General features: G+C 37.8%; 1 protein-coding gene across 7 annotated transcripts in view; it reads right to left on the reverse strand.

Annotated features, from left to right (window-relative positions):
• Nucleotides 1-18825, reverse strand: part of CBFA2T2 (CBFA2/RUNX1 partner transcriptional co-repressor 2) — a 181425-nt gene that overhangs the window by 52130 nt on the left and 110470 nt on the right. For all 7 annotated transcript variants that reach the window (XM_082432177.1, XM_082432174.1, XM_082432173.1 and 4 more), the window contains one exon: nucleotides 1583-1726. In XM_082432177.1, coding sequence (XP_082288303.1) covers nucleotides 1583-1700 — 118 coding nt within the window. In that variant the 5' untranslated portion in view covers nucleotides 1701-1726. The remainder of the gene's footprint in view (nucleotides 1-1582; nucleotides 1727-18825) is intronic.

Raw genomic sequence — 18825 nt, forward strand, 5'->3', positions numbered from 1 at the left:
CTTCCAGTAAAGGACGCTAGAGCTACTGGAAAGGAAGGCTCAACACTCAACCTCAGCAATACAGAAAATCAGCTGCAATGGTGTATCATTTCTTTGTGTTCACAGAAAGGTTCATTGCCATTGGAGAGCTGCCCTCTTTTGAAGCAACCTGTAAAAATATACATTACTACGCTTTTCGCCACCCTGACACTTACATGGGCTGTTTTACAATTTCTTCAGTGAAAGTGTATGATCACATTTTCTGAAATAAAACATATTCATCCCTAAACAGTCAAATATGGGGGTCAAAAGGGTTGACCACACACACACACACACACACACACACACACACACACACACCCCTACTGTCTATATCTTGAAATTTGAATGACATCCTGGGTTTAAATCTGTTTCACGTCAAGATAGTATCTTTATCTAAGGCTGTTTAACTTTGAGATAAAAAATACAATTTAAGAAAAAAGGATATCAAACTTCATTTCATAAACTTTGGCTCAAATTTTTACAGCTGCCAGTTACTCAATTTCAAATGTTTTGGGACAATAAATAATTAAACCTTCTTTTTTAAATTGAGGTTTTAGGACTAAATTTGCGGAGTTACAGGGTTTGGGGAAATTCAGCTTTAGTAGATACTACTAAAAATTTTTCTCATTAACAATGTATGATAGTTCAAGTTGCTCCACACATACTCACCAAAACTTGATATTCTTTTTCATTCTGAACATTCTTGTGGGTGTATGTGGTACTACATTGGGTTTTAGTTTGCATTTCCTTGGTGACTAGTAAGGCTGAACAACTTTTATTCATTGTCTAATATAATTGTTATGGACTAAACTGTATCCCACTCCCAAACTCCTATGTTGAAGTTCTGACCCCCAGTACCTCAGAATGTGATTATATTTGGAGATAGGGCCCTTAAAGGTTAAATGAAGTCATCTGCCTAGGTCCTAATCCAATATGACTGTTGTACTTATAAGAAGAGGAGGAAGCACCAAGGATGCACATGCACAAGGAAAGGCTATGAGAGGACAGAGCAAGAAGGCAGCTATCTGCAAGACAAGGAGAGAGGCTTCCGAAGAAACCAAACTGGCTGATATCTTGATCTTGGACTTCTAACCTCCAGAACTGTGAAAAAATTAATTTCTGTTGTTTAAGCCACCTGGTCTTTGGTATTCTGTTACAGCAGCCCTAGTAAACTAATAAAATAATCAATTTTTTTGTAAAAAGCCTTACCATGACAGTCCTGGAGTAGTTCAATCATTTTATGAAACTTACTTTGAATCCTATTAATCAATATAATAATTAAAATTCATTATTTTAGAGCCAAAGAAATTAAAATAGATAATTACAAGCCAAAAAGTATGAAAACAAAATATTTAGACTACTAAATTTCCAAATACCTAAATCAGCTATGTACTATTCTCAGAGGGAAAAAGCAACTTAGAAAAGAAACAACCAAGATACATGTGTGTGTGTTAACAGCCATTTTGAAAATGTTGAGTAGTATATATAGAAGGCTTAATGACATTCATTTAGATCCAAATGTCACTGTGAACCACAAACCCAAGTAATTAAGAGGTCTCACATGCTGTAGGAGTGAATGACACTGGCCTAGGTCCTCCAGAATTTATTGGTGGGAGGGGTGGCATGGTGGGAGGTGAGGATCTTGACTGTATCTTCACTTCCACAGGCGATCCAGGCATTGCTGGCACCCTTTTGTCAGCACCAACTGTAGAGAATAAAAGGAATGGAAATCAGAATTTTCTATTAAATAAAAATAGTGACAACAATCTGAAATACCAACATATTTACCTAGAGGACTGAGAAGTGAAGAAGATGCTTACTTAGTATAATAGGCTGAATGGTGGCCCCCCAAAATGTGTCTACCTCTTAATTCCTTGAACTGTGAATGTTTCCTTATTTGGAAAAAATGTCCTTGAAGATATAATTAAGTAAAGGATCTTGAGGGGAGGAGATCACCCTGGATTATCTGGGTAGTTCCTAAATCCAGTATGAATGATGTCCTTATAAGAAGAGGAGAAAAGACAGACACACACACAGAGGGAAGTCTACTACGTGAAGACAGACATAGTCCCACAGAGAGAACGCATGTGACAATGGAGGCAGAGATTGGAATGTTGCCATCTACAAGCCAAGGAATGCCAAGGATTATCAGCAAACACCTGAAGCTAGGAGACAGGTATAGAATAGATTCTTCCTCTGAGGCCAAGAAGGAATCCACCCTGCTGACACCTTGATTTTGGACTTCTGGCCTCTTGGACTGTGAGAGAATAGTGTTGTTTTAAGCTACCCAGTTTATGGTACTTTGTTATGGCAATCCTAGGAATCCAAGGCAAGGCAGCAAGGTCAAGGGATGATGTGACATGAGAGTTAACAGTGAGGAGAGTGGCTGAGAAAGGAAGAAACCAGGTTATAAATTCAGCTTATCTCAACGGCATTCTTTCTTGACTTCTTACAAATTAACTGAAATAGTAGGGGGAAAAAAAGCTAATGTGGGACTGTCCAGACAAGTAAGCATCAACTGCATGCCATGGAAATAGAATCAGTCAGTTGTATATAAATTACTACAAATGATGAAATACATGTTTATACATATCAACTATTCTAAGTAAGAAAAATGAAGTGGAGTCAACATCTCTGATACCAGGCATGTCATTTACGATGTATATTGTCCAAAAAACAGAAAAGTAGAGCTGACCCTAAGCTAAGCACAGGCTACTTCATCTATGAGGACAATTCATAATAAGCAGCTGTTTGATAACACTCGACGGCAACAAATCCCAGAAAGTCAGATTAGGTAGATTAACTTGATGTTAGAATTAGGTCTGAGCTAATATGAAGAAGACTTAATAATGAAGCGTAATGTTCTAATATCTTCAAAAAGTTATTTTTTCCCATTAAAGGGAATTTGTTACCTACTTCGTTAATAATAGGGCCAGGGCTACCATAATCACCTTTAAATTGAGCTATGTTCCTCTCAGTAATTCCAAGCTTTTCCTTTAAGTACCCTGTGTTTATTCTCCAATAACTGCTGAATTCAATTAAAGTACAAGAAATGGAGACCAAAGGTTCAAATGAGAATGTTAAATCAAAGTTTTCCTTCACTGAGATCACAGTTATAAACACAACACATATAAAAGGATTCATGACACTGGCAACAAGGCGCATCTTTGCACATTCAAGGACACTTTCTCAAGAGGAAAACATCCCCAAATATTATTTTTATGCCTTAGTTTGCAGTGGTCACATTTTGGGAAGAGATATAATGAATATATAAAGTCAATCAGGGCAGCAATGCCCCCAAGTTACAAATCCCCTGACAAAAATGTGTAGTTCTTTGAGAGCCATGTGAGCACACTCTGCCAGCCCTTCCCATCTCTGTCCAGGAGATTTTCTTTGTAAAATGGACGGTCATCCCGTCTGATTAGTGAACTAATTAGCTATTGCGTTTGCCTTTTTCTTCTTGACAGTGTTTTCTCAATGCCCTTCAGAGAACAGTTGACACGTTTCCAGCTCTTCCATCTGGGACCCAGCTTTCTGGAGGGTGGGGGGAGAAAAGAAGGAAGGAACTAACAGTTGTCTTGCCCTGTTATGTGTTGTGTATAGCGTGCAACGACCTAGGGGGAGCCTTTCTTCAGCCCACCTGCCTTTACAGCAAGGGCGCCAAAGGCCCGAGGAGGGCTTATCAGTGAGATGTGTTTTAGCAGTCAGCACTTGGCAGAATGAAAAACTCAAGAGCAGCCCAACTGCAAAACACTGAATTATATACCAACTGAAAGCTTAGAAACTGAGGAAAACCCAGACTCCAGAGTACGGTTTATATTAGGTTAAAACTACCTATCTCTTATTCACGTCACTACTCACAAACCTGCAACACTAGTATCATTCCTCATGTTTCAAGCAACAACCGTTGTCTAGTAGGAAAAGTATGGGTACAGAGACTGAGAGGTTTGGTGTGAATCGTCATTCTAATGACGATTTTATCACTGAATGATAAAATCTGTATGAATTTTATCAAATCACTTCACCTTTCCAGGCCTCACTTTGATGTAAGTATTAGAGATAATGCCTAGGCTAGTGCTAGGTATAAAGAAGGTACTCAATAAAGAATAATGATGATTAGAAAACATGAAGACTAGTGTCAAGTCCTGATTTTATCACTTAACTAGCCTTATGACTATGTCCAAGTTAACATTAACATTTGTTCCCCAAAGAAAATGTGTATACTATCAACAATCCATGTGACCTCAGAGATACTGTATGGAATGATCCAAGAATCAACAGTTGCAAAATTACCAAGTACAATGTAAGATGATACTTTTGTTGGAAGCTGGGTGGCAAGAATGCACTTCATGATGTGAGAGCTCTATCCTGGTTTATAAACTGCCAAATCCAGCAGTTGCTCAGATGGTAAGTAAGGAGTACACTCCAAAGCAGGCATTTTAACCCTCTGCTTGGTGGCCAATGCATTCCTTTATGCCATCACGTTTAAAGTGACTTCATTTCTGAATTTTTATAAAACTGAGGTTTTATAAAACATCTACCTGGATCCCTTGAAAGAACCAACGAAATTTTGAGCTCTTTTCAATTCCAGAGAAACTTGAAGTTCAAAGAGAAGAAATTTTTTTTTTCTTAAGTGTGACTTCAGCCCATAAACACCACTGCTTGAATCGTCAAAGAGACGAAGTATTCAGTCCTAGAAAATTAAATTAACCCTTAGTTTTATCAGAAAGGTTCAACTTGATGCTAAACATAGATCCTAAGGTTCAAGGTAACTGATAATTTAGTCACTCTACAACTGTGCCTTGGTTATTTTAAATATTTGGATATATACGGAAATATGACCACATGAATTTGCAGGATCACTGATGCTTCAACACCTAACAACATAAAGCCAAACAACTTGAGCTAAAGAAGAGGGACAAACATGGAAAAATATGTCTGGATAATGATTTTACCTCTTCATTGTGCAAGATGCTATGGATGTCATAAAAATAGAAAACTGATGAAAGAGAGAACAAAATAATAAACAGTTACCTGTGTGAGGGCAGTGTGATTTTTTTTCCCACATAGGAATTTGAAGAATCAAACATGAAGCAAAAGAGCAAAATTATTCTGTAGCTTTAAGAGAAAGTAATACTAAACACAAACATAAACATCCTAGGTAACTGCTACTTGAGAAGAATCTTGTATGATAAACTGCCCACAAATGAGAGCATTTACAAATCATTATGAACTGCTTTTCCATTACAGTTTTTAAGAAATTACTTTGAGGATGACAAAGGAACAATAAATAGAAGAGGTATAAATGAGAAGAAAAATGCAATTATGTGAGGGGAAGAGCTACACACAAACAACTGGAAAGAAGGGGAACTCCCAGGGCTGCAAGTGGGGAGGATGTTTAGGTGAAAGAAGGTGAGCTTAATGTGAAGGATGCTCTATCACTTACTTGTGTGACTATGGTTTTCTTCATCTGTCTCTGAGGGTAATACTTACAACACAGGGTTATTGGGAAGGGATATGTATGTAATATACGTAATAATGGCTGGTACAATGCAGTAGACACTCTTACATGTTTACTTGAATCAGATTAACAATCTACTAGAAGGAATCATTTTATTTGGCCATTGAGATGTTTATCTATGCTAAACTCTGGGTAGAAGAAGATATGGTCAAGTGCTCCTGATTATAATCTCTGAGGAAAATAAGCTGAATATAGATCTTTCAGATGCACAGTACAGAAATACTGATCATTTCAAACAGGGTGTCCAAGAAAGCCATTACCATTTCTTTAAAACAAATCATATTCCTAACTAAGAAATAATCATGATGGTTTAAAGAGAACTATTTCGGGGGGCAGAGGCTAGGTAGATAATTCTCTTTTTTGTATGTATGTATAAGTATACATTTATGTGGTTCAAAAATCAATATATGATATAAAAAGAAATACTCCCTGCTTCTATACCTACATACCCCACCTCATACACAATCATTTTAATCTGTTTCTTATGTATCCATCCATTCTTTCTCTGTACAAATGAGCAAACGCAAAAATAAATTCTTATCCCACCCCCATTTCTACAAAGACAGCATAATTACATTAAACTGAGCATCCCTAAGAATGGCACCATGCCTTTTGCAGTGCCTCAGGAAATGGGATCTATCCCCTTATTCCCCTGAATCTGGCCAGGGCCCCTGACTTGCTCTGGCCAATATAATGTGATGGAAGTGACACAGTGCTGGTTCTACACCTGTCTCGGAACGCTAACCCTGCCATGAAAGCAAATCCAGACTAGTCTGCAGGAGGATGAGACCACATGGAGCAGAGAAGAGTTATACCAGCTAAGGCCAGCTGACCCCCAAACATGTAAGATCCTAACCTAATGAGTCTGATCTGTAGTTAACTGCTTGTAGACATATGAATCAATGAACATAAGCAAGAGCAGGAGAACTTCCCGACTCATAGATTCATAAGCCAAAAAACAAAAAAAAACTTATTGTTTTAGGCCACTAAGTTTTAGCATGGTTTCTTATAGCAATAGACCAACAGGCAACTGATCCATACCACATACAAACTATACTACTCCTTGGTTTTTTGTTTCTTTTGTTTCATAATTTTACAGCATGTCCTGAAATTCTTAATTCCACAACCTTTTTTTTTCTTTTTAACAAATGCATGATGGGGGTAAGGGATAAATTGGGACATTGGGATTGACATATACACACTACGATATACAAAAGAGAGAACTAATAAGCACTTACTGTATAGCACAGGGAACTCTACTCAGTACTCTGTAATGACCTATATGGGAACAGAATCTAAAAAAGAGTGGATATATGTATATGTATAACTGATTCACTTTGCCGTACAGCAGAAACTAACGCAACATTGTAAATCAACTATACTCCAATAAAAACTAATAAAAAAAACAACAAATGCATGATAGTCCATTGTGGGGATGTACCACAGTTCATTTAAACAATTCTCTACTGATGAATTGGATTGTTTCCAATTATTTGTGGCTGAATTTTGAGGTGCTCTAGATCCCATGCTACTAACTGACCTGTGCCAGACTTTGGCAAAGAGATAAAGAAGACAGGGCCCTGAGTTACAGGAAAGAGAGATACATTTAAATGTGTACAAAATACTAAGAAAATAAAGAAGTAGAAGCATGACTTACTCATGAAGGCCAGGGATGTCTCTACAGACCATTAAGTAGTTTACTGGAAATGCTACACGGGCTTTCCAGGCAGCACATAATGACAAAAAGCATGAAGGATGATCCCCAAACATGTAAGATCCTAACCTAATGAGTCTGATCTGTCGTTAACTGCTTGTAGACATATGAATCAATGAACATAAGGATATACTTTGAATGGTGCCCCTAAAGTTGGGATCAGAACCAAGGGAAAAATCAGGAAAAAGATTTTCTTGACCACTATTTCTCTTTAACCACTGCCAAGAATAGGTAAATGTTCTAAATGTGTAACTGTCATATAAGAAGCATTTCCAAAATTGACTATTTTAATCTGTTAAAGATAGTGGAAAGAACATCAAAATTACTGTTGCACTTATAGGCTTATAAGGCTGGTTAAACTGATTATGGACATAGGACATGCTTAAGGATGAGCATTTCCCATCCTTGTAGCTCGGCCACAAACCTGACAACGCATCCAACTTTCTAACAACATCCAGGCTTCATATGCAGAGATGGCCAGGAATAATTGTTTACAATGACAGATAATTTATTATTCAACAAAAACTGAGGCAAAAGGACTCAACAAATTAACAGAAAATATTTTACAAGGGACCTTGAAGACAGAGCCAAACTAAAACAAAAATAATGCTTTACCATATACTGCAATAGGGATTGAAAAACAAAATTTTCCATTCCACGTTCATAAATACATTGGAAAATTTTTTTTTAATATACAACAGGTTCTTATTAGTCATCAATTTTATACACATCAGTGTATACATGTCAATCCCAATCGCCCAATTCATCACACCACCACCACCACCCCACCGTGGCTTTCCCCGTTTGGTGTCCATACATTTGTTCTCTACATCTGTGTCTCAATTTCCACCCTGCAAACCGGTTCATCTGTACCATTTTTCTAGGTTCCACATACATGCGTTAATATACGATATTTGTTTTTCTCTTTCTGACTTACTTCACTCTGTATGACAGTCTCTAGATCCAGCCACATCTCAACAAATGGCCCAATTTCGTTCCTTTTTATGGCTGAGTAATATTCCATTGTATATATGTTCCACAACTTCTTTATCCATTCGTCTGTCGATGGGCATTTAGGTTGCTTCCATGACCTGGCTATTGTAAATAGTGTTGCAATGAACATTGGGGTGCATGTGTCTTTTTGAATTATGGTTTTCTCTGGGTATATGCCCAGTACTGGGACTGCTGGGTCATATGGTAATTCTATTTTTAGTTTTTTAAGGAACCTCCATATTGTTCTCCATAGTGGCTGTATCAATTTACATTCCCACCAACAGTGCAAGAAGGTTCCCTTTTCTCCACAGTCTCTCCAGCATTTGTTGTTTGTAGATTTTCTGATGATGCCCATTCTAACTGGTGTGAGGTGATACCTCATTGGAGTTTTGATTTGCATTTCTCTAATAATTAGTGATGTTGAGCAGCTTTTCATGTGCTTCTTGGCCATCTGTATGTCTTCTTTGGAGAAATGTCTATTTAGGTCTTCTGCCCATTTTTGGATTGGTTTGTTTGTTTTTTTTAATATTGAGCTGCATGAGCTGTTTATATATTTTGGAGATTAATCCTTTGTCCGTTGATTCGTTTGCAAATATTTTCTCCCATTCTGAGGGTTGTCTTTTCGTCTTGTTTATGGTTTCCTTTGCTGTGCAAAAGCTTTGAAGTTTCATTAGGTCCCATTTGTTTATTTTTGTTTTTATTTCCATTTCTCTAGGAGGTGGATCAAAAAAGATCTTGCTGTGATTTATGTCAAAGAGTGTTCTTCCTATGTTTTCCTCTAAGAGTTTTATAGTGTCCAGTCTTACATTTAGGTCTCTAATCCATTTTGAGTTTATTTTTGTGTATGGTGTTAGGGAGTGTTCTAATTTCATTCTTTTACATGTAGCTGTCCAGTTCTCCTACCACCACTTATTGAAGAGACTGTCTTTTCTCCATTGTATATCCTTACCTCCTTTGTTATAGATTAGTTGACCATAGGTCCGTGGGTTTATCTCTGGGCTTTCTATCTTGTTCCATTGATCTATGTTTCTGTTTTTGTGCCAGTACCATATTGTCTTGATTACTGTATCTTTGTAGTATAGTCTGAAGTCAGGGAGTCTGATTCCTCCAGCTCCGTTTTCTTCCCTGAAGACTGCTTTGGCTATTCGGGGTCTTTTGTGCCTCCATACAAAAATTTTTTTAAAAATAAATTTATTTATTTATTTATTTTTGGCTGCGTTGCGTCTTTGTTGCTGCGTGCGGGCTTTCTCTAGTTGCAGCAAGCAGGGGCTACTCTTCGTTTTGGTGTGTGGGCTCCTCACTGTGGTGGCTTCTCTTATTGCAGAGCACGGGCTCTAGGCGCGCGAGATTCAGTAGTTGTGGCTCATGGGCTTTCTTAGAGCACAGGCTCAGTAATTGTGGCGCACGAGCTTAGTAGCTCTGCGGCATGTGGGATCTTCCCAGACAAGGCTCGAACCCATGTCCCCTGCATTGGCAGGCGGATTCTTAACCACTGCACAACCAGGAGTCCTCCATACAAATTTTAAGAGTTTTTGTTCTAGTTCCATAAAAATTGCCATTGGTAGTTTGATAGGGATTGCACTGACTCTGTAGATTGCTTTGGGTAGTATAGTCATTTTCACAGTATTGATACTTCCAATCCAAGAACATGGTATATCTCTCCGTCTGTTGGTATCATCTTTAATTTCTTTCATCAATGTCCTATACTTTTCTGCATACAGGTCTTTTGTCTCCCTAGGTAGGTTTATTCCTAGGTATTTTATTCTGTATGTTGCAGTGGTAAATGGGAGTGTTTCCATAATTTCTCTTTCAGATTTTTCATCATTAGTGTATAGGAATGCAAGAGATTTCTGTGCATTAATTTTGTATCCTGCAACTTCACAAAATTCATTGATTAGCTCTAATAGTTTTCTGGTGGCATCTAAGATTCTCTATGTATAGTATCATGTCATCTGCAAACAGTGACAGTTTTACTTCTTCTTTTCCAATTTGTATTCCTTTTATTTCTTTTTCTTCTCTGATTGCCATGGCTAGGACTTCCAAAACTATGTTGAATAATAGTGGTGAGAGTGGACATCGTTGTCTTGTTCCTGATCTTAGAGGAAACGCTTTCAGTTTTTCACCATTGAGAATGACGTTTGCTATGGGTTTCTTGTATATGGCCTTTATTATGTTGAAGTAGGTTCCCTCTTTGCCCACTTTCTGGAGCGTTTTTATCATAAATGGTGATGAACTTTGTCAAAAGCTTCTTCTGCATCTACTGAGGTGATCATATGGTTTTTATTCTTCAATTTGTTAATATGGCGGATCACATTGATTGATTTGCGTATATTGAAGAATCCTTGCATCCCTGGGATAATTCCCACTTGATCGTGGTGTATGATCCTTTTAATGTGTTGTTGGATTCTGTTTGCTAGTCTTTTGTTGAGGATTTTTGGATGTATATTCATCAGTGATATTGGTCTGTAATTTTCTTTTTTTGTAGTATCTTTGTCTGGTTTTGGTATCAGGGTGATGGTGGCCTCATAGAATGAGTTTGGGAGTGTTCCCTCCTCTGCAATTTTATGGAAGAATTTGAGAAGGATGGGTGTTAGCTCTTCTCTAAATGTTTGATAGAATTCACCTGTGAAGCCATCTGGTCCTGGAGTTTTGTTTGTTGGAAGATTTTTAATCACAGTTTCAATTTCATTACTTGTGATTGGTCTGTTCATATTTTCTATTTCTTCCTGGTTCAGTCTTGGAAGGTTATACCTTTCTAAGAATTTGTCCATTTCTTCCAGGTTGTCCATTTTATTGGCATAGAGTTGCTTGTAGTAGTCCCTTAGGATGCTTTGTATTTCTGTGGTGTCTGTTGTAACTTCTCCTTTTTCATTTCTTATTGTATTGATTTGAGTCCTCTTCCTCTTTTTCTTGATGAGTCAGGCTAATGGTTTATCAATTTTGTTTATCTTCTCCAAGAACCAGCTTTTAGTTTTATTGATCTTTGCTATTGTTTTCTTTGTTTCTATTTCATTTATTTCTGCTCTGATCTTTATGATTCTTTCCTTCTGCTAACTTTGGGTTTTGTTTGTTCTTCTTTCTCTAGTTCCTTTAGGTGTAAGGTTAGATTGTTTACTTGAGATTTTTCTTGTTTCTTGAGGTAGGCTTGTATAGCTGTAAACTTCCCTCTTAGAACTGCTTTTGCTGCATCCCATAGGTTTTGGATCATCGTGTTTTCATTGTCATTTGTCTCTAGGTATTTTTTGATTTCCTCTTTGATTTCTTCAGTGATTTCTTGGGTATTTAGTAACGTACTGTTTAGCCTCCATGTGTTTGTGTTTTTTACGGTTTTTTCCCTGTAATTCATTTCTAATCTCATAGCGTTGTGGTCAGAAAAGATGCTGGATATGATTTCAATTTTCTTAAATTTACTGAGGCTTGATTTGTGACCCAAGATGTGATCTATCCTGGAGAACGTTCCGTGTGCACTTGAAAAGAAAGTGTAATCTGCTGTTTTTGGATGGAATGTCCTATAAATATCAATTAAATCTATCTGGTCTATTGTGTCATTTAAAGCTTCTGTTTCCTTATTTATTTTCATTTTGGATGATCTGTCCGTTGGTGTAAGTGAAGTGTTAAAGTCCCCCACTATTATTGTGTTACTGTCGATTTCCTCTTTTATAGCTGTTAGCGTTGCCTTATGTATTGAGGTGCTCCTATGTTGGGTGCATATATATTTATAATTGTTATATCTTCTTCTTGGATTGATCCCTTGATCATTATGTAGTGTCCTTCTTTGTCTCTTGTAACATCCTTTATTTTAAAGTCTATTTTATCTGATATGAGTATTGCTACTCCAGCTTTCTTTTGATTTCCATTTGCATGGAATATCTTTTTACAGCCCCTCACTGTCAGTCTGTGTGTGTCCCTAGGTCTGAAGTGGGTCTCTTATAGACAGCATATATATGGGTCTTGTTTTTGTATCCATTCAGCAAGCCTGTGTCTTTTGGTTGGAGCATTTAATCCATCCACGTTTAAGGTAATTATCCATATGTATGTTCCTATGACCATTTTCTTAATTGTTTTGGGGTGTTTTTTTTTTTTTAACTTTGGGTTTATTTATTTATTTATTTATTTTTATGGCTGTGCTGGGTCTTTTTTTCTGTGCGAGGGCTTTCTCTAGTTGCGGCAAGTGGGGGCCGCTCTTCATCGCGGTGTGCCGGCCTCTCATTATCACGGCCTCTCTTGTTGCGGAGCACAGGCTCCAGACGCGCAGGCTTAGTAATTGTGGCTCACGGGCCTAGTTGCTCCGCAGCATGTGGGATCTTCCCAGACCAGGGCTCAAACCCGTGTCCCCTGCACTGGCAGGCAGATTCTCAACCAATGCGCCACCAGGGAAGCCCCTGGGTTTGTTTTTGTAGGTCCTTTTCTTCTCTTGTGTTTCCCACTTAGAGAAGTTCCTTTAGCATTTGTTGTAGAGCTAGTTTGGTGGTGCTGAATTCTCTTCGCTTTTGCTTGTCTGTAAAGCTTTTGATTTCTCCATTAAATCTGAATGAGATCCTTGCTGGGTAGAGTAATCTTAGTTGTAGGTTCTTCCCGTTCATCACTTTAAGTATATCATGCCACTCCCTTCTGGCTTGTAGAGTTTCTGCTGAGAAATCAGCTGTTAACCTTATGCGAGTTCCCTTGTATGTTATTTGTCATTTTTCCCTTGCTGCTTTCAATAATTTTTCTTTGTCTTTAATTTTTGCCAATTTGATTACTATGTGTCTCGGCATGTTTCTCCTTGCATTTATCCTGTATGGGATGCTCTGCGCTTCCTGGACTTGGGTGGCTATTTCCTTTCCCATGTTAGGGAAGTTTTCGACTATAATCTCTTCAAATATTTTCTCTGGTCCTTCCTCTCTCTCTTCTCCTTCTGGCACCCCTACAATGTGAATGTTGTTGCATTTAATGTTGTCCCAGAGGTCTCTTAGGCTGTCTTCGTTTCTTTTCATTCTTTTTTCTTTAGTCTGTTCCACAGCAGTGAATTCCACCATTCTGTCTTCCAGGTCACTTATCCGTTCTTCTGCCTCAGTTTTTCTGCTACTGATTCCTTGTAGTGTAGTTTTCATTTCAGTTATTGTATTGTTCATCTCTGTTTGTGTGTTCTTTAATTCTTCTAGGTCTTTGTTAAACATTTCTTGCATCTTCTCGATCTTTGCCTCCGTTCTTTTTCCGAGGTCCTGGATCATCTTCACTATCATTATTCTGAATTCTTTTTCTGGAACGTTGCCTATCTCCACTTCATTTAGTTGTTTTTCTGGGGTTTTATCTTGTTCCTTCATCTGGTACGTAGCCCTCTGCCTTTTCATCTTGTCTGTGTTTCTGTGAATGTGGTTTTTGTTCCACAGGCTGCAGGATTGTAGTTCTTCTTGCTTCTGCTGTCTGCCCTCTGGTGGATGAGGCTATCTAAGAGGCTTGATGGGAGGGACAGCTGGTGGGTAGAGCTGACTGTTGCTCTGGTGGGCAAAGCTCAGTAAAACTTTAATCTGCTTGACTGCTGATGGGTGGGGTTGCTTACCTCCCTGTTGGTTGTTTGGCCTGAGGCGACCCAACACTGGAGCCTACCTGGGCTCTTTGTTGGGGCTAATGGCAGACTCTGGGAGGGCTCATGCCAAGGAGTACTTCCCAGAACTTCTGCTGCCAGTGTCCTTGTCCCCACGGTGAGCCACAGCCACCCCCCCGGCCTCTGCAGGAGACCCTCCAACACTAGCAGGTAGGTCTGGTTCAGTCTCCCCTGGGGTTACTGCTCCTTCCCCTGGGTCCCGATGCGCACACTACTTTGTGTGTGCCCTCCAAGAGTGGAGTCTCTGTTTCCCCCAGTCCTGTTGAAGTCCTGCAATCAAATCTCACTAGCCTTCAAAGTCTGATTCTCTAGGAATTCCTCCTCCCGTTGCCGGACCCCCAGGTTGGGAAGCCTGACGTGGGGCTCAGAACCTTCACTCTGGTGGGTGGACTTCCGTGGTATAAGTGTTCTCCGGTCTGTGAGTCACCCACCCAGCAGTTATGGGATTTGATTTTACTGTGATTGCGCCCCTCCTACCGTCTCATTGTGGATTCTCCTTTGTCTTTGGATGTGACGTATCTTTTTTGGTGAGTTCCAGTGTCTTCCTGTCGATGATTGTCCAGCAGCTAGTTGTGATTCTGGTGTTCTCACAGGAGGGAGTGAGAGCATGTCCTTCTACTCCGCCATCTTGGTTCAGGCCGCTACACTGGAAAATTAATTTATCTAATACATTCCTACAGCTCAGGGATCAGCAAACTTTTTCTGCAAAGGGCAAGATAGTAAATATTTTTGGCATTTTGGGCCATATGGTCTCTGTCACAAGTATTCGACTCTGCTGCGGTGGTACAGTAGACAATACACAAAGAACTGGGCTGTGTTCCAATAAAACTTTATTTGCAAAACCAGGCAGTGGGCCATCGTTTCCCAACCTCTGCTATGACTGATTAAAAAACTGCAAAAATTCAACCATCTAATTCTTAGTTTACTTTTTTTTCTATGCCTATAAAACATTTTTTTTTAACCCACATCCACTGAAGTGGTTCATCTGAATAAAGTTTTTGTTTTCTTAAGACTGTATATAAAGAGACTTCTACTTATTGACCTTGAAAGAAAATAACATATGAAAATTACCTTAAAACAGAAAAAAATTATTTAAAGACAGAACACTAACAACACGAAGTCAGAGCTAAGGAGTTGCAAATAGGAGGCTAGTTACCTGATGTTCTTCCAAAAATCAGACAGACCTAAAAGGAGAGCCTCAAAGATGACCAGCATACCTGTGAAGGATCACTGGCTTCATGATTATGCTTATCTCCTCCTCAGTCATCTCTCTTTCCTGTATCTTCTACCGGTGCCATCTGACACCAGACACAGAGATAACCCAGAATATATAAGTAACTCTAACAACTTGATAATAACAAACAACCCAATTTTAAGAATGCACAGAAAGATTTAAAGGGACAATTCCCAAATGATATACAAATGACTGATAAGGACATAAAAAGATGCTCAACATGCCAGTCATCAAAGAAACACAAATTGTAACACATCAACAAAAAGGAACACAATACCAGGTCTTCCCTGGTGGTCCAGTGGGTAAGACTCTGAGCTCCCAGTGCAGGGGGCCCGGGTTCTATCCCGGATCGGAACTAGATCCCACATGCATGCTGCAACTAAGAGTTCGCATGCCACAACTAAGAAGCCCGCATGCTGCAACTAAAAGATCCCACATGCCGCAACTAAGACCCAGCACTGCCAAAATAAATAAAAAAAAATAAATCTTTAAAACAAACAAAAAAAAAGGACACACTACCATCCAACAACATGGATGATACCAGAAGCATTAGGCTAAGTGAAAGATGCCAGGCACACAACAAAACTACATACTGTATTATCCTATTTACCTGAAACTTTAGACAAGACAAAATTAGTGACAAAAAGTAGATCAGTCCCTGGTACTGATGGGAAGAAACTGACTACAAAGGGGCACATTAGGGGGCACGATAAATCTTTTTATGGTGATGGAAATATTCCATATCTTGATTATAATGGTGCTAACACAACTACATACAATAGCTAAAACTTAAACTGTATATATTCCATGTGTGAATTTTATTATATATAAATTATATCACAATAAAGCTGAGAAAATTAGCAAACCAAATCGAGCAATGTATTTTTTTTAAAAAAATCACAATCAAGCTGAGTTTATTTAAGAATGTAAGGATAATATAATATTAGAAAATCCAATTATTCACCACATTAACAGAGTTTTTAAAAACACCTTAAAAAGAATGAAATAATGCCATTTACAGCGACATGGATGGATCTGGAGATTGTCATACTAAGTTAAGTAAGCCAGACAGAGAAAGACAAATATCATATGATATTGTTTATATGTGGAATCTAAAAAAATGGTACAAATGATCTTATTTACAAAACAGAAATACAGTCACAGATGTAGAAAACAAACTTAAGGTTATGGGGTGGGGGAGGGATAAATTGGGAGACTGCGATGGATGTATACACACTACTATATATAAAACAGATAAATAATAAGAACCTACTGTATAGCACAGGGAACTCTACTCAATACTCTGTAGTTACCTGTATGGGAAAAGAATCTAAAAAAGAGTGGATATATATGTATAACAGATTTACTTTGCTGTACAGCAGAAACTAATATAATATTGTAAATCAACTATACTCAAATAAAAATTAATTTTTAAAAATCCTCCCCCCCTAAAACCCACCTTAAAATCACCTCTATAATTACAGAAAAGCATTCACTAAAACCCAATTCCACTCATGAGCGTGAATAAAACTAGAAATAGAAGATCAATTCCTTAACCTGATAAAGGGTCTCCTCTAAAAACCCATATACTTATTGGTGAAATATTGTAAGCAATGCCTTTCAACTCCAAAAGATAAAGATGTCTAGTATCAATGCTTCTATTCAATATTTACTCAAGAGTCAAGCCATAGCAGCAGGACAGTTAACCAACCGTAATGGGTACAAGGATTGGAAAGAAAGAAATAAAATTATCCTTTTGTACACACAAGATGACTTTCTATATAGAACCAAGAGACTCTACCATCCAATAGTAGAATTAACATGCAGGTTCAGCAAGGTTGCTAGATAAAAGTCCAATATTTTAAAAATTAATTACATTCCTATACACCAGCAAATAAACAGTAATTTCAAAAAGATATGAATATACAACAAAAAGTATAAACCACCTAGGAATAAACCTAACACAAGATATATAAAACCTTTATAAAGAACATAAGTAGACTGAAAGACATAAAAGGAGACAAATAATTGGAAAGATCTATTGTACTTATGGATGGGAAGACTTACTATCACTAATATTTTCTCTTCATTTTAATGTATAAATTCAATACAATTCTTATTACATGCCAGCAAGACTTTTGGTGTAACCTGATGAGCAATTACTAAAATTTACATATAAGAGAAACATGTTAAATGTCCAACAATAGAGAATAGATGACTGCGGCTAATTCAGAAATGAAACAGTCAATAGTGTTAAAATAAGAGAACCAGAGCTCTATGTATCGAAAAGATAAATCCCAAAACAATGTAAAAATATTTGGTAAAAAGAGTATGTTGCAGGAAAAATATGGATAGTATGATACTTCCATAAAAACCATTTTTAAATTTATATATGATAAGGGATTGATTTACATATGATACATTTACATACATATATGTAGTAAAATATTTTGCAAAAGCAAGGGAATAATAAACATCAAATTCAGGATACTGACTAATGCAAAGGGAAGGAAAGGAATGGAATCAGGCAGAGTCACAAATTGTAGTTCTAACATTTCACTTCATTAAGAGATCTGAAGCAAATTATAAGACAAAACATTAAAATTTGACAAAGCTAAGGGTGGGTACATGAGTGTTTGTTATAGCGTGCTTTTTTCTTACTTTGCAAACTTGAAATATTTCCTAAGAAAAGAAAGATCACTAGCTGCGATGGGGAAAATGGTGAGATCATAATGCAGGAAGAGACTACCTACAAGGTTATTATAGTGGGAGATGATTGTGGCCTTAGATAGGAGTAGCAATAGGAATGGAAACATAGGGATAAATTTCAAAAATAATTACAGTTACAATAAATAGGACTTGTTGACTGATTAGACAAATATCATATGATAGCACTTATATGTGGAATCTAAAATATGACACAAATGAACTTATTTATGAAACAGAAACAGACTCACAGACATAGAGAACAGACTTGTGGTTGCCAAGGGGGAAGGGATGAGGGGGAGGGATGGATTGGGAGTTTGGGATTAGCAGGTGCAAACTATTATATAGAGAATGGATAAACAACAAGGTCCTACTGTACAGCACAGGGAACTATATTCAGTATCCTATAATAAACCATAATGGAAAAGAATATGAAAAAATATATATGTATAACTGAATCACTTTGCTGTACACCAGAAACTAACACATTGTAATTCAACTATACTTCAATAAAAAATAAATTTAAAAAAGGATAGTGACGGGACTTCCCTGGTGGTCCACTGGTTAAGAATCCGCCTTCCAATGCAGGGGACGCGGGTTCGATCCCTGGTCGGGGAACTATGATCCCACACGCTGTGGGGCAACTAAGGCCACATGCCACAACTAGAGAGAAGCCTGCGTGCCACAACTAGAGAGAAACCTGCACGCCGCAACAAAGAGCCAGCATGCCGCTACTAAGACCTGAGGCAGCCAAATAAATAAATATTTAAACAAACAAAACCTAACAACTGAGCTCAATACATATTTCTTTAAAAAAAAAAAAGGATAGTGACTATTTATACACTAAATATTTGTTCATACTTTGATAGTTTATTCAGATCCTCTTCTTGAAGCTACTAATCAGTTTCTTTGGATTAGTCATAAAGTCAAAGATTTATAACATGTTTACAAGCTCCTCACTCTCACTATTTCCCACGTTCTGCAATTTGTCCATACTGTTTCACAGAACATTCTGCTTTGCATTTCTCTGCTGATGTTTTCAGCTCCCA

This window comes from Balaenoptera physalus (assembly GCF_965194825.1).
Source record: "Balaenoptera physalus genome assembly, chromosome: 16".
NCBI lineage: Eukaryota > Metazoa > Chordata > Mammalia > Artiodactyla > Balaenopteridae > Balaenoptera > Balaenoptera physalus.